At 35.9% G+C, this 24,740-nt stretch overlaps 2 protein-coding genes across 2 annotated transcripts; one reads left to right on the top strand and one right to left on the bottom strand.

Moving 5' to 3' along the window:
• Positions 1 to 2,167: 2,167 nt before the first annotated feature.
• LOC121756153 (WD repeat-containing protein PCN-like) lies at positions 2,168 to 7,911 on the bottom strand. The gene is made up of 11 exons (XM_042151619.1): positions 7,652 to 7,911; positions 7,419 to 7,562; positions 6,704 to 7,007; positions 6,549 to 6,612; positions 6,300 to 6,413; positions 6,030 to 6,192; positions 5,807 to 5,957; positions 5,086 to 5,681; positions 4,201 to 4,382; positions 3,293 to 3,553; positions 2,168 to 2,737 (listed from the first exon to the last, which is right to left on the bottom strand). Exons 1-11 carry the CDS (start codon positions 7,811 to 7,813, stop codon positions 2,440 to 2,442), a joined length of 2,439 nt encoding a protein of 812 aa, XP_042007553.1. The 5' UTR covers positions 7,814 to 7,911; the 3' UTR covers positions 2,168 to 2,439.
• Positions 7,912 to 9,024: 1,113 nt separating this feature from the next.
• On the top strand, positions 9,025 to 24,669 carry LOC121755223 (calcium-transporting ATPase 3, endoplasmic reticulum-type-like). Its single transcript, XM_042150506.1, has 34 exons — positions 9,025 to 9,310; positions 9,732 to 9,782; positions 9,889 to 9,922; positions 10,878 to 10,895; positions 11,735 to 11,871; positions 12,005 to 12,079; positions 12,828 to 12,873; positions 13,206 to 13,265; positions 13,396 to 13,476; positions 14,465 to 14,550; positions 14,865 to 14,966; positions 15,291 to 15,344; positions 15,456 to 15,557; positions 16,227 to 16,285; positions 16,980 to 17,124; positions 17,608 to 17,718; positions 18,236 to 18,388; positions 18,499 to 18,603; positions 18,730 to 18,926; positions 19,316 to 19,427; positions 19,643 to 19,741; positions 19,850 to 19,995; positions 20,150 to 20,207; positions 21,254 to 21,346; positions 21,534 to 21,584; positions 21,665 to 21,796; positions 22,007 to 22,108; positions 22,565 to 22,619; positions 22,980 to 23,065; positions 23,493 to 23,641; positions 23,757 to 23,862; positions 23,948 to 24,001; positions 24,160 to 24,208; positions 24,294 to 24,669. Exons 1-34 carry the CDS (start codon positions 9,278 to 9,280, stop codon positions 24,359 to 24,361), a joined length of 3,009 nt encoding a protein of 1,002 aa, XP_042006440.1. The 5' UTR covers positions 9,025 to 9,277; the 3' UTR covers positions 24,362 to 24,669.
• Positions 24,670 to 24,740: the final 71 nt, after the last annotated feature.

Below are 24,740 nucleotides of genomic sequence, written 5' to 3'. Positions count from 1 at the left end.
TTTATTGTGAATTAAATTTATGATTTATAATTTTGGCCATATTGCATTAAATTGTGCGCAGTTGACAGCGCGGAGCTGTGGTGATCTTGAGGTCACGGGTTCAAACCCCGCCACCCGCTGGGAGACTTTCGGCCTTAATCCGCAAGCCCGGTCGAGCAGGATTAGTCGGATTCCGCCAAAAGGCGGATTCGGTACACCTGTAGTTAAACAAAAAAAGTCAAATTAATATTAAAGATTAATTAAATAAAAAAGCTAGAAAGAAATCTTTTTTTCAAAAATTTTTCTTTTCATCCTTTATTGTTCTAGTTCAACATGCTTTAATATGTATATGTGATGAGTTGGCATAGTGTCTATATTGTTTTTGTTAGTGTTATAACACCATGACCTAAATTCAGCACAATTCTTTTTGTTGATATTTCAAAATTGTCACAATAGTATGACAATTTGGTCCAGTCATATTCAATGTATACTAGGGTTTTAGGGTTTAGGATTCTCAATTGAAGCATTGCAACTTGCAACAATATCATGATCTTCTATTTTTTAGATAAATTAATATCTTTGGAAAAATCAGTCAATAAGAAAAAGTTACATGGCGTGCCTCATCAGACCTCTATAAAGTGCAGTGGCACAGCCTTAGTATTTTCAATTTGGTTAATATCACACTTGCCATGTCAACTCATTGGAGACAAAAAAAAATATAATATCCCACATATTTTTTCGATTATAAAAAATGCTCAAGCCAAAAATGAGGAGGAACAGAAAACAATGAAATTAACGTACAACCAAAAAGCATACAATGCATCACAAGAAAACATTAGACGACCACAAAAAACAGACAAATACAATGCTCGAAAACTATAATTCCATATTAAAATTAAGTACAATATATTTAACTTAAAACTTATTTGAATTTTGATTAATTGTTTTATTGTTATAGGCATGTGCATAGATGTTTGGGTGCATAAGTGTTCTTGAGATTTATTAGTCTCAGCTGTAATCAACTAATTTAGCTTGCTTTTTGAGTGGTAGATAAGTCCAATTAGTAGGTTTTCTTTATCAATTGTTTTGTTGGTACTATAATGTTTGCCCCCTTTTTTGATTGAAATATTTGTCCACATTATATATAAAAAAAACAGAATTATTACTTATTTCATTTCATCAACTATTCAATAAAAATACTTGCACACGCTTGTTCACACCAAAAGATATAAAATATTAAAATAAACAATAATTTTCTATTTATTTATTGATTATGATGGTGACTCAAATTAACGTTAAAAAGGAAATAATCTCACCTATTAATTGGGGAATCGTTTTGAAAAATATAATTATTAAATACACTTTTTCATGGGGGCTGTATGTATTAAGAGTAAGAACCTTTCAATAATTCAAGTTGTAACTTAAATTAAAAAGGTAGCAAGATTCCATTTCAATACAAAAACAATGCACAACTTGTTTATTATTATTATTTGTCTAAACTACTTTATATTCTTCTTAATCATTTACTTGGGACTTATTTCTCTTTCGTATCATTGGAGTGGATAATATTTATATTGATAAAAAAATTTAAAATGCAATTAATTAAGGAGAGAATCCAAATTTACATAAAATATTGGATTCTGTAGTTACATGAATTAAACATATCAGTTCACACTGAGCTGGATTTGGATATTATTTTGTTTCTAAAAGTGTGGACATGTATAATTTTTTATTGCCAAGAACTGAGCACACGTGGATGTTTATCCTTTTTTGATTTATTTACTTTTCTTTAATATTATAATTCAACTAAAAATTCATGAAATAAATTTGTTCTTAATATCCAATGGTGAAACTTTTTGATAAAATTGTATCACTTCATTTCATTAATGTTGAGTTGTATTCCATTTGAAACATCTCATTGCATGAGTCATTTCTTTTTTAGCAAAATTTTACACATAAATCTCTCGTATTTTACTCTTCCATGTTATTCTCTCAATATTTGTCTAATTTCTTCTTGAGCAATTCGCTAATGAGTATTCTTACTTACTTAAATAACTAAAAGAATTTCTCAACACTAATGAATATTCTCACTTCACTTAATTAACTACAAATTTACTCCTTAATCTACATAATCATAAAGAAAGCGACATAATTTAATTTAAAAACATTTCTCAAAATACATCACATCTATGAAAGTAAATAATCAACTATATTCTTAATTTATGTTTACAGGACAATGAAAGAAATTAGCAATAGAAAAATAAAAGTAATGTAGACTTTCTAAATTGAATACTGTTCTTAAACATTGAAAAACTAACTTGTTAGCAGATACATTGCACAACATGGCCCAAGACAACCACAGCATCTTCAAAAGAGAGTACAAAGAGAAGCAAGATCAAAAATTGACGAAGGCAGCATTCGCTGCCTCCGAGCCTAATACGCCTGCCCCGTAACGGAGTGTTATGTCCCGAATATATGTCTATGGACAGGCTGGGCGTCGAATGTGCCAACAACTTGCGTCCATGGCTTGTCTATGACCACGAGAGAATTTTTCGACAGATGTTCAACAAATAAAACAGGGTCTCTGAATGCACAAAATTCGAAGTTCTTTTTACCGCCGTGCTTAGATTCTACTCCCTGCATTTTCCGCTTAGGCTTACCATTGCTGTGCACCTTTCCTGTTAATCCCAGACCATTTGCCAAGTCGGTGTCATCGTCCCTATCGATGGGCATCCCAAAGTCAATCAAGCACATAGCCCTGGAACACCAGAACTGTCAACACAAGAAACGGAAATACAGAAAGCAGAAATAAAGACAGCATGGTTTTCCGTGTTCCTTGAGGCCTTGAATTTTAACTACTCGACATTATAATGCGTCTAATGCATAACAAAAGAGTAATACAAGAAAAACTAAACGTGGAGCTACCCTATAATAACAAAAAACTAAATGTGCAAGTAATAGTTATCTAGCTAGCTTACAGCTCTACAGAAAAGAAAATGAACCCAGTTCCTTCGAGTGCTCGGGTTATGGAAGAAGGAAGTGTGTCTTCCAACCTTTTTAGTTTTACGCCTATATAGAATCATTGCAACATAAGAGAATAATCGGGGCGGCGCAACAAGTTCGTGTAAGGTTTCTAGCCTCTGACAGTTGATAAAGTCAGCCTAGGTTACTAAGCTATTATGTTAACATTAGTTTTCATCGATATCTCAAATGTTGGTTTAGTAACTTTAGTTTACAACCAGGCTAGTTCCACGATACATTCCAAAGTTGGCCTACTACATGATTACATTTAGACAAGGGATATTGATTTTACCTGGGACTATAGACAATAACAGAAGATGAAGCTGAGGATGGTGGGAACGAAAGACCAATAACTTCTCCAGGAAATTCTTGATATCTCCTTGGCAGAGAAAATGTGTGACGCAAGGACCACTCCCCTAACTGTTTAGCCTCCACATCTAATGCATAAACCTGATTTGAAGAGGTGGAGATGATGAGAATGTTGCTATTTTTAGGAGTAAAACCACCAGCAGTAACCGAAGCTCCATCCAATCTTGAGATGAACCAGTGTTGCCTGTACTTGCCAAAAAAAAATCAGGAATTTAGATTCATCTTTTCTTCATACCACATGCTTCCCAGATCACCAATAAATAAAAATAGGGTATAAGGGTCAAAGACACAATTTGTATTTCCTCAAGGTACATTAAGCCCCAGACAGATTTTTGGTATTAACTATAAACACACCCCCAGTGTTCCTGTCATTGTGCTTTTCACTAATACTTCTCTTGACAGATGTAATTATTTTTTTGGAGGGAGGGGAGTGAATGCATACCCAAAATTCATACACTAGAAACGCACCCCCAGTGTTCCTGTCATTGTGCTTTTCGCAAACACTTCTCTTGACAGAAATAATTTTTTTTTTTGGGGGGGGGAGGGGAGTGAATGCAATACCAAAAATTCCTTCCGAAGGAAGTATGATAATAGTTCTTTATATTCTCTAAAAAATATATTTAAACTACATTTATGTGTTAGAGTTAGGGACAGAGCTGCATATCAGTATGAATACAACAGAACTGCAAAGGCATTAATAAATTAATATACATAAGAACCGATTGAACATTTCAACTAATATCTGACATCTTTTATACACCCACGTGCAGTCAATCGAGAGAACTTGGTGCATACACAATATTCAACTAAAGAAAAATGGCACAACCATACCTTAGAGTCTCAAGGTTGAAAATATAGACATCTCCATAGCAATTGACAGCAGCTAACCACTGTCCGTCATTACTTATAAACATTTTTGTAATGGGAGGCTCACTAGGTGGTAAACCATCAACATTGTCCTTCCGGCAAGGAGTGAAAGCATGGACAAGCTTCTGGTTTTCAGCATCTACAACCTACAACATGATTAGATGCATTCATAGAAATAATAACAAAAATAATCAGCAAAAACAACTGGGAGCTTTATGTAACATCTAGGGAGCTTGATTCAAAATAGACTAGCAAGATAACATATCGTTTACTTGATGAGTCTAGCAAGAAGGTTTGAGCCAATGAGCCCTTAACATAATTCAAACTCTTCACATGATCAACTTGAAAAACACATCAAGTACCTTAAATCTAAACACAGCAAGTGACAATAGATAATTAAAGAAAATTCATTATCTAGGCCAAAAACCTTATAAACTTAAGAATATAAAAAAAAGTAATGATCCATGCTACAACTTTTAACATAAACAACTAATAAGAAAAATAATTACTGGTGATAATATTGTTAACAATAAGACGAGACATAAAACTAGTGAAAACCAACACAAACCACAAGATGGATAAAACTTGTGAAAGTATAAACTGCAAAAGAAAGTGCAGATTTTCAACATTATGTTCATATCTGCAATGCACTATGAATGCCTAATCATAAAGATGTTTTTGCAATACTGTGGAATGAGGAATATGTTGTTGGGCAAAATATTAAGCTTTTATATTAGCATCATTTATCCCATCAGAAAAAAGATAGTTCTCGTATGCCCAACCTACAAAAAATAATAGAAAAAGCAAATAGATATCGATGAACAAGAAAAAGGAAAACACAATACATACATATATTTTTCTGTCCTGCCCAGCTAGTATTAATCTTGAAGAGTCAGAGCTGAAAACCATGAAATGGGCAAATGGCAATCTCTGAGGGAGCTTCCTTTTATCTACAGCCCAACCGCTGCCTGATTTGGTTCTTTTCAAAGCAAATAAATTAGGTTTCACGTGATCTGAGTAGGCAATTAGCGCTCCAGATGAAGAGATTGTACTGCAGATGATCTTCCGAGAAGCCTTACATTTAATTCTGGCCACTAAATCAGTGCGTGCAGACCCAGCAGACGAGCTAGGAATGATATCAGTTACACCACCATTTTGCAATTGCACGCAAAAGATGTCTAAGAAATTTGCAGACTGAGCCAAAAGCAATGGAGTCTGATTGAAAAGTGTTTTAAGAACAAGTTGCATTGGCATTCTCTGTGGTGCAGGGCATATGTCATGAGGAGAAAACTTAGTAAATTCCTTTACAGAATATGCAAAAAGTTTTGTGTCGTCGCCTGCTGAGATAAGCATGGGCACACCCAAATGAGCCCATTTATGGTAACTGAAATCAAGGGGCTTGTTTGGACCTCGTGACCTCTTAACCTTTTCATCAGGAGGAAGATCTGCCAATAGGAAAATAGGCACATTAGCTATCAGTCAGAATACTGAAAAAAGAGAGAAGGTGATAGTAAAAAGATACAGCTCCATCACAAACATAGAAAAATTAGAACTATGCAAGCCAAACTACCTTCATGGCTGATAGGTGTAGCTAAGGTCAACGCCCTTATATCATGTGTATGAGATCTCACATAGCCAACATAGATCCATTTCTTGATATCTGGGACAATTTTTTTATCACTAGAATCAACAGCCTCAGTTGAAAGTTTATACAGTATGATCTACAAAAAACAGGCAATTATCATAAGTTATAGTTTAACCAAATTACATGCATAAGAAGCATATGAATATACCTGACCATCAGAACCAGCAGAAAATACTCTGTTATGGGTGGGAGCTGCAGCTAAGGCATTTACATCACCCTTGTGATTTGAATGTGCCTGCAAAAGTGTTCCAAACTGACCATCCCAGAACTTTACACTACCAGAACTATCCCCACTGGCTATAGTTCCACACCTGATACCACAAAATGCAGACACTCTATTAGTAAACAATGTAATTCCAATATGAAAAACACAGCGAACAAGCAGAAACACAAGATGAGCAATTTGACCTGCTCTTACCTTAATGCAAGTAATGACCATATGCAAAGATCATCATCACCACCCAGACACCCATGACCAACAGTTATTCTGTACATCTCCTGAGCCAACTTAGCATCCCAACACCTTATGAACCTGAAGGAAAATTAAATAAAAATTATTGAGTTATGAGAAACACAAAAAAAAACAAAAATTATTAGCAGTCTAATGAAACCCATACAAGAGCTAAGAGAAATGCTAAACATTCACGAATAAAGAAGACTAGCATACCCGTCGCTACTCCCTGAATAAATCCTACTTCCATCTGAACTCCACGTTACACTAAGTGTGCGCCCTAAAAAGACAGTAAAAATCATAAGCATTTTATACACCGAAATGACAATGACCAAAAAGCTTCTCAATCATGCAGGGGCTTGAAGTCTCACCACTGACCCTAGGCAGGGTTCTATTATATACAAGTTCTTCTGCATCAGAAACACAATAGATCCGGACACAGCCATCATCACAGGCCATTGCTAGTCGGGTACTTTCAGTATCATTTTGCTCATGAACCAGCGCAACAATTTTATCGTCTTCATCTTCACTAGTCTCCACATCATCAACTTCACTGGTAATTGAAGGGCTAGTCTGACCATTCTGATGATATTTTGCTTCCCATCTCACATTCAAATGATTGCATGGCTCCGCAGCAATTTGCCAAATCGAAAAACCAATAGAATCTAGAACTGTCTGCAGCAGTACAAAGCAAAAAAGCCAGGAGCCATCAATAACTTGACCAAAACGCCTAAAATCTTAACAGACATGCCTATTAGCCCTATACCTGATAAAATTTATTTGGAGGTCTGACAGATTCTTACAAGTTACAGACATTAATATATAGTACTAAAGTATCGTCTAAATCAATTATACTGAGCAATATGGAGTTCTTTGCAGAATCCCAAATTAGCCATTAGCTCTCATTAGTTACAATCAAGCTACATTATGGTATCATACATAAGTGGGAGAGAATTCATCCTAATACCAAAACTTATCCCAATTTGTAAAACTGAGCTCCTAAGTAGCTGTTATGTCACACTGAATTATCCAATACATAAAAGAGAAATTAAATGATAATTAGCATAATTAAGCTGCAGAAGTAACCTTCTGTCTCAAGCCGAACAAATCCCACTCCGAAATCGACCCATCAATGCTGGAAGACAGCAATCGGCCCAACGGTCCACCCCTCGGCCCGGACTGACACCACACCAGCGAAGACACTCTAGAATCAGGGTCCCCGTGTATCGTCTACACACGAAACCCAAAATAAATCAATATTTTCAGCTAATTCTTTGCTCAATACAGCATCACAAAAGCATAAAGAGCAAAAATATTACAAGCTGACAGTGCCAGCCAACGGAGCCAGGGGAGACAAGCCAAATTTCCATGGAGCCGTCGGCGCGGGCGGCGGCGACCTGCGAGCTGTCGGCGCTCGTCGCTAGAGCTAGGACCGGCGATGGAGTCCAATCCACCGAACTGATTCGGTGGACTTTCACCATTTCCGTTGATTGAATCGTCAGTCAATCCAGATTAAGGGAGAATTTAGGGAATGGGAGGAAGTGTGCGACTCAATAGAGAGAGAAGCATAAGAGAGAGAGAGAAGGCGGGGACGAAAGTAGGGTTTAAGAGGGCAGAGCGTATCATTGCACCGGGTCGGGTTGGGTCCGACTATGATTTCCGGGTCTATGAAAGCCCGCCTTTTGTGTTTAGTTGAGGCCCATATTGTGACAGTTAGGCCCTTCTTGTAAGTTATTTAAACTACTTTTGAAATTAGTTAACGGTTAAAAATTCGAACTAATAGTAGTAATAATTAATTCGAGGAAATTTTTTTTTCTAATTGAATAACACTTGGACAATGATTTGAAATTAGAGCTTCTTTTCAGGTTTACATCGGATGATAGTACTATTAGGTTTTATGAGTAAAATTATTGTTGTACAAATTTTATTTGTATAAGTATGCAAGTTTAGTCTAAAACAATGCATTTGTAAAGGGAGTAAGAATGAATTATTGGGTTGTAATGATTGTATCTCGTCGAAAGTGTATCACTTGGAATGAATTATTGGGTTTTAGGGAATAAATTATAGAAATATAATTAAAGTTTTAAGCCTTAGAATAAAAATAATTCACATTATAAGAAGAATGTTACTAATAAAGTTTGATGTGTTGGGCCTTGAGTGGATTTTGGGCCAATTATTTTTTTTAAAGTTATGAAGCACTAAAATAATCCTATCATATATTTAGCTTATAAGTTAATTAAGTTAAACTTACAAATGCTCCAGTAAGTCCACGTCGACACTTTCCACACTCATTCTCACTCAAAAGTCCAGCAAAATCAATTAAAATTTGCTACCATTTACTTTTTTTTCTTGATCGTTTTTCAATCAATCTCATTAAAATTAGAGATATACTATTGATTTCACGATGAAATCTCCCTAAATAGGAAATATAAGTTCCAACTTCCAAGTTTTATATATGAACATTTGATTTCTAAGTGTGTGTGGGAGACAGAGTAAAAAAGACAAAATAATTGTTATTTCCGTCCCAAAAAAAATGAAAAATGACATTTTACACTTTTTTATAGATTAGTTTATGGAGGTCTATGATATTAATATTTTCTAGGGACCGTGTTAATAAGAATCAGATAATTTAGGGACCAAATTTGAATTCTCTAAATATAAAATGAAATTACCGGAAAAAGAAACAGCATTCCCTATTTTCAGACCATGAATTGATTACCGGAAACGTGAGATCTGCTGCCACAACCACACTCCTTCACTAACTCCCACGCTAACTAACGCAGTAAACCCTAAATCCCCATTTTCAACTCTCTCTCTCTCTCTCTTCAATTTCACGTTTCCTGCGTCTTTTCCTTTTTTATTGTTTACTTGACCAAACGAAATCGAGCTGTTTTCAAGCACTGGCGGAAAGGTTGATCGCAATTTGAAGAAATACTGGAGCAGCAATGGAAGATGCCTACGCCAGATCAGCTAGCGAGGTGAAGTTTATTGATACTCGATCATCTTAGCTTATTGCACTTTTGCTTTGAAACCATCAAATACTCGCTGCGGTCTCTGATCAATTAAGCAATGCAGTGTAGAGTAGTGGATTTCAGCTAAAGTTTTGGGTTTTTTTTAATTTTGTTTTATCAATCTTCAGAATTAGCATATGAGGGGGCTAGTGATGGTAAATATCTGCCTCGGTTGGCTTCTCAGTTAGTTAGTGTGAATCAAATTGGTTTCATTACCCTTTTCTCAGACCAATTAAGCAAAATGCAGAGCAGAGTAATGGAGTCCAGTTAAAGTTTTGGGAATTTATTTGTTTTTAATTTTATCGATCTTCACAGTTAGTGTGAAGTGAATTTGTTTTGTTTGTGTTTTCTGCAATTCACTGAGACGATGGTGGGATTGTTTGAACAGGTTTTGGAATTTTTTTCTGTGGACCCAACCAGAGGCTTGACGGACTTCCAGGTAATACTTGCTTTAACATGATTTGATTGATGCAGGTTTTTACATTGAATAAGCTGTTCTACTAAATCGAGACGAAGTGTGATTCACCCTATGTTTGTTTTTTCAGGTTGCAGAGCATGGTAGATCATATGGGAAAAATGGTTAGTGTGTCACGTATAATTGTCTGTTGTTATAGTTATACTATATTAGTATATTTCAAGAAAAAATAGGGCATCATAAGGTTTATCAATTGCATTCGTAAGTGTTCAATGTGATGTGAAGGTGTTTACCTGGATGAATTTGCATCGAAGGGATCTGAGTGGAAACAGAAAATGTGGTTATATGCTAGTGAAATTGCTAAATGACTTAGAACTCAGGTTTCTGTAACCATGGGGCTTCCATGCAATTGGATTCAGCTGATTTCTTTATTGTGGAAAATTGTTGGATTCCCTAGATCATAACTTTGATGAGTGATATGGAATATTGGGTAGGGGGGTGTAGGGCCTACTAACTCAGGTGGTGATTCTGAGGAGAAGATAGGAATATCGTGTGATGTATCATGTATGAGAATATCTGGATTCCGGGGGCAGTTTTCAGTGATACATATACCAATGTCTTGAATCTCTCTTTTGACTTCAAATCGTGGTGTTCATATTACATCAGGTTTACATGAGCAAACACTGGTCTGGGGATCTCTTAGAGAACTCGTGTTTCATTTGTCATCCTAGTTTAGTATATTTATCTTTTCTTGTTTCCTCTTTTTGTAGATGTAGGAATACTTATACAATTATAATTCTTGAAGGTGACCTAGAAGGAATAAACTTAGAATGCATTTTCTCTAAAGGGACAAAATAGAAGACTAGAAATGGAATCCAGAATTCAAAAGAGAAGAACTTTAGTAGATGTTGTCAATTCTCTGAATGTATTAAATAAGATAGTCCTGGATGAATAATTGCATTATGATGTTAAGCAATTTTCGAATAGTATTTGAAACTTATTGCAGTTTGGTCTTATTGACTTCAGTTTTATTGATGATGATCTATAATCATGTGTATATTATCCTCTCTAATGACATTTTTGTTGCACTTTGGATGCATGTTATATGCTCGGCTGCAGTGCTACCTCAGGAGAAAAGTACGTCAACCTCTAATCTACTCTCACTATCTTCTCTTTCATGCTGGCACACACACAGACACAACAAACATAGATGCAGTCTAACTGAGTCCCAGACTCACACACGTACATGCTAGGCATATATATATCATGTATTGTCCCCCTGCAATGATTTCACATTTTGTTTTTTTGGTTATTAAAATCTAGTTAAATCAACTGCAGCTAGCCCAAGAACCAAACTGTAAATCTGTTTTTAAGAATTTAGAGCTAGCTTATCACCTTGAGCTAAGGAGGAACCAAATCCTGATTACATGGATATCTTTTATGAAGCTTGTCAATGGAAAACTAAGCTATGTGGTATTGTGGGGTGGGGAATATTTAGCATAATTCCTTCTCTTAAAACTAATATTTACATAACATTATTTGGCATCCTCATCATTGTTTCTCAGTCAATCAGAGGTTTAAAAAGCAATAAATTTTATATTTGCTGTGAAGTTTGCCTTCCTCGTTGTCAAGGACTATAATCCTTTAGCTAGATTGGTGTAATCCGTTGAAAATTGGACTGTAAGACATAGGCATATGTTTTATATCCTCTCATACACTATTACACTTACCTATGAATCATTAAACTTTAAATACTTGGACTTAGTGATTTATAAAGAAGATACAGGTGTCTTTATCTGTCTCATTATTGATAATAGATTGTGAGAATATCCCGTTTCACGAATCTAAGGACACTTGCTGTATGAACTCGTCCTTGCTTTGTTGGTTTGAATCAATTCTGAAGTCGAAAAGGGCTTCATGTATTAGCTGAACGGGACGACAATCACGATACTGATTTCTGACATTGATGCGAACAGGCACTCCTTTTTGGCGACTGGTGTTGAAACAGTTTGATGATTTACTTGTGAAGATCCTAATTGTAGCTGCCATAGTCTCCTTCCTTTTGGCCTTGGCTAATGGAGAGACAGGGTTATCTGCCTTCTTAGAGCCTTCAGTAAGATATCATTATGTTTCTCAGTTACTACAATTTACATCCATTATTCCATTTACAGCTGCATTTGGACATGATCTAGATGGATGTTTATCAGATGCTAATGAGTGTCTTACACCCATATTTGATGTGATAGGTAATTCTCATGATATTGGCTGCAAATGCAGCTGTAGGAGTAATCACGGAAACAAATGCTGAGAAGGCCCTTGAGGTTAGTCTTAATTTTCAACAAGATTTTGGACATTGGAGAAGAAAAAGAAATTAACACTCGATACAACTGAATTACAAGAATCAATATTCTAGATAAACAAATTCAAGCTTGAAAGTTCCTGATATTGTTAAGTATTAAAGTGTGTACTTTCTAGGCTTCGTTTATTTCGTGTAGGAGAGATGTATGTTTTAATATCAAATCGCATACGCACTTACTTTGAGGGCTGTTATCACTATGACAAAAGAGTGGTTCTTCAGCACTAGATCTCTTGTAACCATGTTTGAAGTGAAAAAGCTTGTACTTAATATAGAAATTAAAGATGGCTGGGATTACTAAGACGTTAATGTACATCTTTCTGTCTCAGGCTAGCTTCTCTACTCTTCACTTACTAAACTTAAATTTTATGTGTAAAATTTTTTACATCCTGCAAGTTGAGATTTCTTCTTCCAAAAGCTTCTGGTACAATAGCAATTTGTAAATGCTAATGATACCTAGCCTACTTATGCCTGGCTTATCTGCAATAAGTATTGCTCCAGGATTTTGACCATTCCCCCCATTTATCCAAAATTTAATGAGGCATCTCCATTCTCCAAGGAATTAATAAGGTTCAGGATCAAGTCATTCGAGGGATCATGTGACAATAACATCAAGATTGACAAAAGAGCATGAAATATGTATATCAAATCTTTAGCTTCCTTCATATCGAGATCACATGTCATTGGTTTAAGTACCTATTGTTGGTATGCAGGAACTACGTGCATACCAAGCTGATGTCGCAACTGTCCTACGAAATGGTAATGCAAACTATTATGATATACTCTCTCCGTCCCGCTCTAAGTGAAGCATTTCTATTCCGGATTGGATTTTATGTAGTGTTGTTTTGTGAGTTAAGTGGAGAGAATAGAGTAAGAGAGAGGGAAAAAGTGGAGAGAGTGATGATTCTATATTTAGAAATGTGTCATTTAGAGTGGGACACCCCAAAAAGGAAAATGGTTCACTTAGAGTGGGAAGGAGGGGGTATCAATTATCATGGAAGTCTGTCATTTTATTTATGATAATAGTCTTGTACAGCTTTTTTTAAGATTAATAAATGGTCGAGATAATTCACATTTTCATAAACTGTTAGGTTGTTTCTCTATCTTACCGGCACCGGACCTTGTACCAGGAGATATTGTAGAAGTCAGCGGTATGATAGTCATATCACTTTTATATTTCCCTACAATTGCAACTTTATGAAAATATGATCAGAGAGTTATAACCTCGTCTCACCCTTTCCCTCTCTCCTCTCCCCTTTCTAATTTTTGTCAATCACACAGTTGGATGCAAGATTCCAGCAGATATGAGGATGATAGAAATGTTAAGTGATCAATTACGTGTTGATCAAGCAATTCTTACAGGTACTTCCATTTCTAAGAAAAAGAATGATGAATAGTATTAACTCATCCGACAATATAACAGTTTTGTTAATGGCATGACCAAGGAAATTTGTTGAAATCTGCTCCTAAATGGGTCTATTTGTGCCAGTTATCAGATGAACTTTGATGGTTATACTTATGTATTTCATTATTTGATTCGTGGCTATAATATTTACTATTTAGTGCTTGTAATATTTGAACTGGTTGATGAATGGATCTACTCATGTGATCGTAATATCGAATTTCGTAAATCTTATGCTCCAGCTCTAGGATCTTTTCCATTTCGGGTCTAAATGTGTATCTAGTATCCACGTTTATAAATGACCTGAGCCAGTCTGAGCTTTTGATTGTTTGAGTTTGACTTGTTGCTTATTGTGCTAGGCTCGAGCATTATTTCCAAACGTATTCAATCTCTTTAGCTTACTCAAGCCTAATAAAGCACAAAACATGCCTATAAATGTAAATTTATATTTAATTATTTTTATATTTTTAAAGAGATTTATTGCATAATATTTCAGAAAAAAAGTGTGATACATTTACCGGAATCTATATATTTATCCTCACAAACAAGCTTATTTCTGTATTTCTATATAATTCTAGATGAAATTGTCAAACTGTTAGTTTCATATCATTTTGAGCTAGCTCAGGAGCCTACTAATGAATCTGTTCATAAGGTCGAGTTGAAATGCTCAATATTTTCTAGCTTGTTCTTGGTTCGTTTATATTTGACGAGCCTTCTTTAGACGAACTATTGTTGAGCTAAAATATGAATTGGTCACCTGAGGTTTAGTTCATTAAATGTTTTTCATGGCTGGAATTATGCTGATGCTTTTTGTCACTTTGCTGCCACTCACTGCTATGCTAAAATGAGCATATAAAGTTTCTTTTGCTTGCTCGGATCTATATTTTCCTCATTTTACTCATTTATACTGATTAACGTTAATAACAACCTTCATTGAACCTCTCAAAGGTGAGAGCTGTTCTGTGGAAAAAGAACTGGATGCTACCAACGTGAATAATGCTGTATACCAAGACAAGACAAACATTCTATTCTCGGTAAAACCTTGAAAGCTTTGTATTCATTTCATAGTAGGAGCCAAATGTTTGTTCTTATGATCCTTGTACTGTCAACATTTACTATAACATTATGGTTATTGCCTATTTGTGTTTATAGCAGGGGACAGGTAATTGTGTGGTTTAGTTTCATGCTTGTCTTTGCAGTGAACTATTGCATAAGTTGGTTGAATTGCTTCGTTATGTGTGCTAAGACATTGGAACTTCAATATATCTTTCTTGAAGCTATCAGAATGCAGTTGAGAGTTTATATGTTCGGCTCTTGGATTCAACATTTGCCTTCAACTATTTTCCAGGGAACAGTTGTAGTTTCTGGAAGGGCAAGAGCAGTTGTTGTTGGCGTTGGCTCTAATACTGCTATGGGAAGTATACGTGATTCCATGTTGAACACTGAAGATGTGAGCACTTTTATCCTTTTACTAAAGCAGTTTCTTTGGTAAACAGGTTAACTATTTGTTTACCTATGCAATATATATTGGGTGTATCTGGCCTTTAGCATCTGGCAATTTCTGTAACATGCTGAAAAAATGCCAGAAAGCAGTCAAAATCAACATTTGTTGCCTTTCAGACTATAGTCACAATGATCATACATGATCTTTTGGTCTACCTTCACCTTGTTTGTAAATATTTTCAGTGGACATGCATTAAATGCTTCTAGCAATGTATTCATGCATGGACACTTGAAATCCTAATCTCCTTTACTTGGCTACTTTCTGACGCAGGAAGCAACACCACTGAAGAAGAAGTTGGATGAATTTGGCACTTTTTTGGCTAAGGTGAAACTACATGTTACTGCTAATTTTAATCTGATTGCTTGTTTCTGTTTAGAATGTTATAGTGTGCGAAAGGGCTATATTGTGGCTTCTAAGATGATTTCCTCAATCTAGGTTATTGCAGGCATATGCATCTTGGTTTGGATTGTTAACATTGGTCATTTTCGTGATCCTGCCCATGGAGGCTTCTTACGAGGCGCTATACATTACTTTAAGGTATATTGTTGTATTTTATTTTGGATGATCTTTCTTGTTCTGATGCTGTACAAATGAATTTTTGAGTTTTGGTCACTGAAAGTTTTACTTAGTCTTTCCAGCGGCTGCCAGGCTGGAGGTGGGGGTTTGGGGTATGAAGTTAGTGTTGAAACTAACTGATGGCATCGGCCATGCAATGATTTTGCGTGTACTTATTGTGCTGAAACCAGAACACGTTCAATCATACTTTCAACCTCTCCTCTATTTCTTTGACTTTCTTCTTTTTCTCTATACTTTCCTTTCGTTTCCTCTCCTTTCTTGACTTTCTTCTTTTTCTCTATACTTTCCTTTCCTTTCCTTTCTGGCTTTCTGTCTTATTAAATGTACTGCATATGGGATGCTATAATAATTTTGCTGTGAACCATCTAATTTAATACGAAGTCCATAAAAAGGTATGTAGTTGATCCTGTATTGAATCCTATTTTTTTTAAAGCATGTTGATGTTTAATTCTAATTGTTTGGATGGCTATTGACATTTATCCATTTAAGAGGTTGCACACTTGCATGAAACTACACCTAATACTTGACATATCTAATTTATATCCAAATAATTCATGTAATCTTCTTATTTCTTTGGCATCAGCTTCTGAACTTTGTTTCTGATGAAACTGTTTACATTTGGTTTTCTAGATTGCAGTTGCTCTTGCGGTTGCAGCCATCCCTGAAGGGCTACCTGCTGTTGTAACAACGTTAGTTCTTTATTCTATTTTACATTACATGCCATATGTACATCAGTGTTCTCTTACTGTTTTCCCTGAGAAGAGTTGGCAAATGTGGGAGGGTTTCCTCAGATTGGCCTTGCTAATGAGTTGCTGGACAAATCACTGAAGTTTCTGTGTGTTACCTGCTCTGTATGATTTGCTATATTACTGAAACGGATTTGTGAGAACTTTTATCGGGCACACCCTGGTAGTTCTATTTCTGAGTATATGCCTTTACAAATTGGCACCTTTGCTCAGTAATACTATCAGTTTTCTTTTTTGTTGTATTCTACTCCCTTGAGTGTCTTAGATACAACAAATCAAAGTATAAATGTGCTTGATCTGTTCTAGTATCCTTGAGAATACATCTTGCTAAAAATTTAAGGCCCTATGGCATACTTGCAAAAAAATCACTTTGTGACTCATGCAGTTTGGCTATGGCTTTACTAGGTTATTGTCTTAGGTATGCTGGATACGATGGTCATTCAGTGTCTCACTTTCACACTTTCACTCAGTAGTGTCTCACTTTCACAATTTCACTCAGTAGTTTTAATAAAATTGCTGATATAGAAAAGTTTATTTTCACCTGTGTTTTTTAGGAAATGCTGATTGTTTCAAATCCCTGCTTAAGAATCAGCTTGCTTTTCACCTCACACATCTTAATTTCTCTGCGTGTTAACAGGTGTCTAGCTCTTGGAACGAAACGTATGGCTCGGTTAAATGCTATAGTAAGGTCATTGCCATCAGTGGAGACCTTAGGCTGTACAACAGTGATTTGCAGTGACAAGACTGGTACTCTGACTACTAATATGATGTCTGTCTCAAAGGTACCAGCTAACACACAATAAATCCTTCATTCTTCCGTGACTTCACTTATTTTCCTGTTAGCTATATTTTCTCAGAGGTTGAGAAGGGGGAACATGTGGTTTGAAATATTTCTCCTTTATTAGGTTTTTCACAAGCTAACTATTTGATAAATTTCTCTACACTTGTTTACCACTTATGGTTTCACATAATGCCCGACCTATTCCTTTTTTCATATTTTCCCCCATCAAGCTTCAGTTAATCTGCCCACGTGTTCAAGTATGCATATACTTCTTTGCACCATTTATATGTAGTATGTACAGCCCATTTTCTTACAACTACTTTCATTGTAAAAGTTGATTCAAATGACATTGCTAAGTCAGATCACTAGGAGTTGCCCATTATTGTGAGATCCATTACGATTTTGATATCGAAAGCTGATTGCAGACTGTGTCAGCCTTCCTAAAGAACTAATATTTGGTATGACATTTGCTTCCCCTTAATAGGTGTCTGTGCTTCATTCTGCAAATGTTGTACCTGTTGTAGCTGAATACACTGTAAGTGGCACCACATATGCTCCAGAAGGTACTATCTCTGACAGCAGGACAGATGTGCAGGTAGTTTTTCTGCTCATAACATTAGGTTTGTGTTTGCTGAATAATTAAAAGTTTAATAGCATTGTTCATCTCGAAAATTCGTTCTTTCTTATAAACATATTTTTATTTAGTTTGATATCTTCTACAGTGTATTGATGTTTCTGACTGTTGTCTGAAATATTTCTACTCTGTACTTTGTTATTCCATATGGTCCCAGATTCTCCTGTGCTCCTTGCTTGATTATCACAAAAAATTTATTAAAGGACACATGCACCTCTTTGCGATTCCCGTTTGTTCCAAATTCTCTGTTGGCCATGTCTAGGTTCTAGGCGGCCTTTCGCCAGTCCCGCTTTTCCTAAATTCTCTTTCTCACTGCCAGTTTTTTTTTACAATATTGAGCTTCTCACTTTTTTGACATGATTTTGACTTTCTATTTTTATTTTGCCTTTATCATAGTTACATAATGAAAACTTTCATGTTTATTATTGACTTATTTATGAGTTCTACTTAGTGAAGATTTATCTTGGACCTAATGCAGCTTGGGCTTCCAGCAAATTTTCACTGTCTTCTACACACAGCAATGTGCTCTTCCCTTTGCAATGAATCTGTTATTCAATACAACCCAGATAAGAGAAGTTATGAGAAGATTGGTGAGTCGACTGAAGTAGCCCTTCGGGTACTGGCTGAAAAGGTTGGTTGCAATCTTATGTACTGGACCTAGTGCTACAACTTGATTTTCTACATTCAATAATGAACCAGCCTTCTTCTGTTTAATTTTTCCGAGTTCATCATATTCAACAGATTGGCCTTCCTGGTTTCGACTCTATGCCCTCAGCTCTCAACATGCTCTCCAAGCATGAGCGTGCATCATACTGTAATCGGTATTGGGAGGACCAATTCAAAAAGGTTTGTTCATGCATGTGTTAAAGAAGTCTCTCAAAAAAGCAAACTTCATTGTCTTGGTTAGACCATTCACTGTTCGCATTTTATGTAAAAGTTGTATGGGCTTAACTAATATATTTATGCTTGCAGATTTCAGTGTTGGAGTTCACTCGTGATCGAAAAATGATGAGTGTGCTTTGTAACCGGAAGCTGATACAGATTATGTTCTCAAAAGGTGCTCCAGAGAGTATTCTTCCTAGATGCACAAATATTATGTGCAACGATGATGGTTCGACTGTTCATCTAACATCGGAAATCAGGGCAGAGATAGAGTCAAAATTCCACAGGTTCGGTTTATCTTCCAATTGACTTTCCCTCTATTATATTTGTGTTGAAATGGAAATTTGTATCTCTTGAACTTCGATAAATAGAATTTTTTGTAAGCCGGATAACTTGAGAACAAAATTAACAAGGAAATATTCGCATTCTCTCTTGTGTGTATCAGTTGTTGAACCATTAATCAAATGCATGGCTGAATGAAACACCACCTATCTAGTTATAGAACCTGTTGTTCAGTTTTCATTTCTGGTTTAATCAATCATTGTTGTAAAATGCAGCTTGTCTATATGCCTTCAAATTTATTGATCTCACATAATTCTGCTACTCAAACTGTTCGCTGTCTTCTCTGTAATGATTATTGCTCTTATGGAAAGACACCATCTCTTGTCTATGTCAGTTTTGCAGGAAATGAAACTTTAAGATGCTTGGCTCTAGCCTTGAAAAGGATGCCTCTGGGGCAGCAAGCTCTGTCCTTTGAGGATGAAAACGATCTAACATTTATTGGGTTGGTATGCTATCTCTTCTGTATAGCACATTTCTTTTCTGGGAAAGCTGTATTCGAAATACCTTAAAATTTGTCACATAGTGGTTGAATCTACAGATACAAGTTATTCTTCGTTCAATTTTGTTACCTGTGGTTTGATGTGGGTGGTCACTTTAAATTGATAATTAGTTTCACATTCCCATTCTAACATTCTTATCCTTATGTCTTACACACAAAAAGGTTGGCATGCTTGATCCACCAAGGGCGGAAGTACGAGATGCTATTCTTTCTTGCATGACTGCTGGCATACGCGTCATAGTTGTTACAGGAGATAACAAGGTAGGGCGACATGATTATTTGTTCAGTGATCCTTATCATAACTTGCTTGGAGTTATCATCTTTCTGTTAGAAATTCACCAAGATTTTGTGGACCTGTGAGATATATAGACTACTGCTGAATCATTGTGCCGAAGAATTGGTGCTTTTGATCACTTGGATGACTTTTCGGGGGTTTCCTACACTGCTTCCGAGTTTGAGAAACTTCCAGCCATGCAGAAGACAATGGCATTGCAGAAAATGACAATTTTCACCCGGTATTACCCACATTTGTTTTCATCCATGTTTATTTCCTAAGGGGTTCATATTGCAATTACAAGTATCCCATGCTACACGTTTGGCCATTTGCACGAGCTTCTTGTTTGTTTCATACTTTTGAAAAGTATAAATATATTCCAATTGTTTTTCTAGGGTTGAACCATCTCACAAGAGGATGCTCGTTGAATCATTGCAACATCAAAATGAAGTGGTAAACATGTGGCTTTTCCTTACTTTTTCTTTTTCCCCTGAAAGACAGAATATGTGGCAATACTTATGCAACCTGCACAGTTCTCTTTGTGGGGATAACTTTGAGGGCTTTTCTGACTCTGACCTTGCAACTCCTGTCCCTCAGCCGTCTATAACAGACTAGTGAAATAGTATATGCTAAGCTGAATAGTGTATTTTACTTCATGGTGAACTGTGACTAGTTACAGATTGGATGCTTGTTAAAGGGACGAACATTGATCTGCTAAGGATTTAGTTCTGTTAGTGTTGGTTAACACAATGCTTTGCTTATACAATTTTTTGTCTTGGTATTTTGGTCAGACATGCTAGACAGAATCTCCTCTTGTTGCTGATATATCCTCATGATAGTTGATTGCTTGATGGTGGCCTTGGTTATGTCACCAAATTAAAAAAATTCTGATATCGATTACTAGGAATGGAAAGGATGGTTATTGGATCCAAGTGATTGCTGATTTCTAGGCCTATTGCATTATCTTTTAATTTGTTTTAAATTAAGTAAGTTAGGATTTCATGGGATTTGAATAAATTAGGGATTGATTGAATAATTGAATTCATTAGAGCAAATTTGATGGGATTATTGTCTACTACACTCCTATATATTCCATAGGGGAGTTTGAAGAATGTATCCAGAGAGATCAAAGTTATTAGGCGGTGAAAACCGAGGCCTCTGTGAGAGGATTATTATCTATTTTATTTCCAAGTTCTGTTGGTTCTTGTTTACTAAAGCTTGAGAGTTATTTTCTATTCTTTATCTTCGAGTTGTTTATCCTCTGGTTCTTAACTGCCTTATCACTCCATATCAAATTCACGTCACCAATGAATTCTTTTTCTTCTATAACTTAACCAGTGGTTATGTTCAGTGAGCCTAATGTATTTATTTACGTTGATATTACTGTTAACCAGTTTCAATGCATGCCTAAGGTTGTTCTGTCCTTCCGCTTCATAAATGTCCCCAGTTATTTAATATACATCATTGGTCTCTACTCGTAACCTGATTCGCTTTCAAAGGTTGCAATGACTGGAGATGGAGTCAACGATGCACCTGCATTAAAGAAAGCAGACATTGGTATTTCCATGGGATCAGGCACTGCAGTAGCCAAGGTATTCTCTTTTAAGAAGAAACTCCATCTTTGTTTTATTCAGTCTTGGACAAGAGCTGGTAGGTGCTATGTATTGAATTGCTATATGTTCACAGTGGTAAAGATCATTCTGCTGTTTTGTCTTTTCAAAATTAGCTAAAACTGAGTGGATGCATCCTTCTGAATTAATATTTTATTTCATTTTACAGAGTGCTTCAGATATGGTTTTGTCAGATGACAATTTTGCTACAATTGTTGCAGTAAGATCTGCACCTTTGATTTTCTTCCATTGTTTTGTTCATTTTTACCACTTGTCAGCAATGTACTATTCTCTGATCAGGCTGTTGCTGAAGGAAGGGCAATTTACAACAACACGAAACAGTTCATCAGATACATGATATCATCCAATATTGGTGAAGTCGTTTGCATTTTTGTAGCTGCACTACTTGGCATCCCTGACACACTTGTGCCTGTGAGTTTGTTTGCCTTCTCATTTATTCCCTAACTATTTCTGGGGGTGGGGGATATTTTAAACTATCATATTCTCATTTCTTTAATATCCTTTTCCCCTCTCACCTTGAATCCTTTTATTTTACACAGACTTAGCATGGATATATTGTGAATGATTATGCTTTTTTACCACCCTCAAACTTGTTTCATATTACCTCTTAATTTTTTACAGGTCCAGTTGCTCTGGGTGAATTTGGTAACAGATGGCTTGCCTGCAACTGCTATTGGCTTTAATAAACCAGATTCTGATGTTATGAAGGCAAAACCTCGGAAGGTAATGTGGATTTATTAGTTCGTACTTCGTGACTCAAGCATTGTTAGGCTTCGTTTTATATGCCAGAGCTGGATCATTAATTTATTCTTTTAATACTTTGTTCCGTTTTTACTAAGTATCATTTTCCATTCTATGTTATCCATTTCGAACAAATAAACCGACTAGTTCGAACAACACTGATGTTTTTGCCAGTATAAATGCCTGTTTTTATCAAACATCAGCTTATAGTAGCTGTTTTCTAGATGGAAAATAACTAGTTACTGCACTGAAACCTCAGCTTATAGTAGCCGTTTTGAATAAGCTACACACCTATAAGGTGTGAGTGATTATGTTAAGCTTTCAGCAATCTCTGCAAATGATGTCAATTACTTGTTTGCTCGGTGTACCATTGCAATAATTCAAGATTTCTTTTGAAATGAGGTTTTCTCATCTTTCTGCATCATGTTTGTATGCCAGGTCAATGAAGCTGTTGTCTCCGGGTGGCTATTCTTTCGTTATTTAGTTATTGGAGGTATTAGTGGATCTTTTTATTTATGTTTACCTCGATTGTTGGGCTTTTGCCAAATTGGAAAATGTTTATTTTATTTGCGGGACAAATGTAACAACTTGAATATTAATGGAAATGCTACGCATGAAACAATATAATGGTAGTCGTTTATATACATTGCCTTCTAAACTGCATGTGCAATGAGATTATGAGAGCACTGCAAGATTGAATACCGAGTTATTGAAAATTAATAGGAACTGGGAAGTATGACTAAATTTCTGATACCCAGCATTCTGATGTTCTTAGTTTTAGTATGCAAACATTTTCTTTTTATATCTAGCAATATCATAATCCTGTCAATAAAATCAACATTGGCTGGTGCAGTTTATGTCGGGCTTGCTACCGTTGCTGGATTTGTGTGGTGGTTCATTTACTCTGATAATGGGCCTAAATTGAGCTATACAGAACTGGTAAGTTCCGCGGAGCAACAGTGTAGCGTCTTTGTTCCCTTTCTTATAATGTTTTCCATGTCATGGCTTTGTTGATAACTTCTCTTCTCTTCAACCTCTACACTACTCATATTTGCTGCTTTCTGATTTACTTTCATTTTTTACCATACAAATTTTAATAATTCCTTCAGTGGTCTGTCGTGTGATGTGAACAAGAACAAATCAATTTTATCAATTTTTAGAGATCCTGTTCCACAATACACCATCTATTGGCCTTTGAAGTATATATCCAATCAATTTTTATCAATTTTCACATGCCAATCACATTGAAGTTGAGCTTGTTCATTATATTTCATTACTGGAATCTCCATCCTTTCCTGTTTATTCTTCATGAAAATTTGTATCTACTTGGTACATGCCTGTTTGACTAATGTTTCTTAAACTTCAGGTGAATTTCGACACTTGTTCCACAAGGGAAACAAGCTATTCTTGCACTGTGTTTAGTGATAAGCATCCGTCAACGGTTTCAATGACTGTACTTGTTGTCGTTGAGATGTTTAATGCACTGAACAACCTCAGTGAAAACCAATCACTCTTGTAAGTACCCATCTGTAATACATTCTCTAGTACATAGCTTTCTACTTTTGGCCAAGTCGTGACTTCGAATAAAAACACTCTTACATGGCTGAATCTGCTCGTGCTCAACTTCTAGAGTCATCCCCCCTTGGAGTAATTTATGGCTTCTCGGATCAATTGTATTGACAATGCTACTTCATGCACTGATCCTCTATGTGGCACCTTTATCAGCTCTCTTCTCAGTAAGTTGATCTTCTCCATCTTTTTTTATAAGCCAACCATCTCTAGTGTTTCCGATGTTACTAAAAACTGCAATTTTCTGTGCAGGTGGCGCCTTTGAGTTGGTCTGAGTGCACTGTTGTTTTATATCTTTCTTTTCCGGTGAGCATATGCTCTCTACAGAATTTATTTATCCTCTTATAATTCATTAATTCCACATTTTTGTGATTAGGCTCCCCAATAATATCCTGAAATAAGACACATGCAGTCTCACTTTTTCAGTAATAAACTTGTGTTTGATATCCAAACTTGTTCTGCAGGTAATAATAATTGATGAGATATTGAAGTTCTTCTCGAGAAGCTCAAGAGGTAAACTTTCTTCCAGACCAACGTTTTCATTCCCGCCTACAACTTCTTCGATTGCAATTCTGACGTATAGTTACACACCCCGCAGGCACCCCGTTCAACTTAAGATTGAGGAGAAAGAATATGCTACCAAAGCAGGAAGTGCATGCCAAGTGATGGATTTTCGACGTGAGCACTCAAGAACTGCCGGCCTGAACCCTTTTTCGATTGACAGATTTGCTGCAGCCAGTGAGTGATTCGGCTAATTTAGAGACCATATTCAAGTAGATGCATGCCTTGAATTTCTTTGACAGCTTAAAGAAATATATAAACTATGCATATCTCTGGACGATTGTTTCTTTACATTTTAGAGCTACCCTAGCGTCAGAAATTTTCGTGTTACATCATGTTAAGATTTGGGGACAATCTCATATAGTACTATATGATTCAATTTATATATTTTAAACTACTAGCACATTCAAGTAGATGTATGCCTTCGTCCGTCATAAATTGCCCAATTACTATATGAAAAAAGTTCTTAAAATATGAATCACAC

The sequence above is a fragment of the Salvia splendens genome, chromosome 11 (assembly GCF_004379255.2).
Source record: "Salvia splendens isolate huo1 chromosome 11, SspV2, whole genome shotgun sequence".
NCBI lineage: Eukaryota > Viridiplantae > Streptophyta > Magnoliopsida > Lamiales > Lamiaceae > Salvia > Salvia splendens.
Note: the sequence above shows the minus strand (reverse complement) of the source record. Positions and strands in the feature narration are given on the sequence as shown.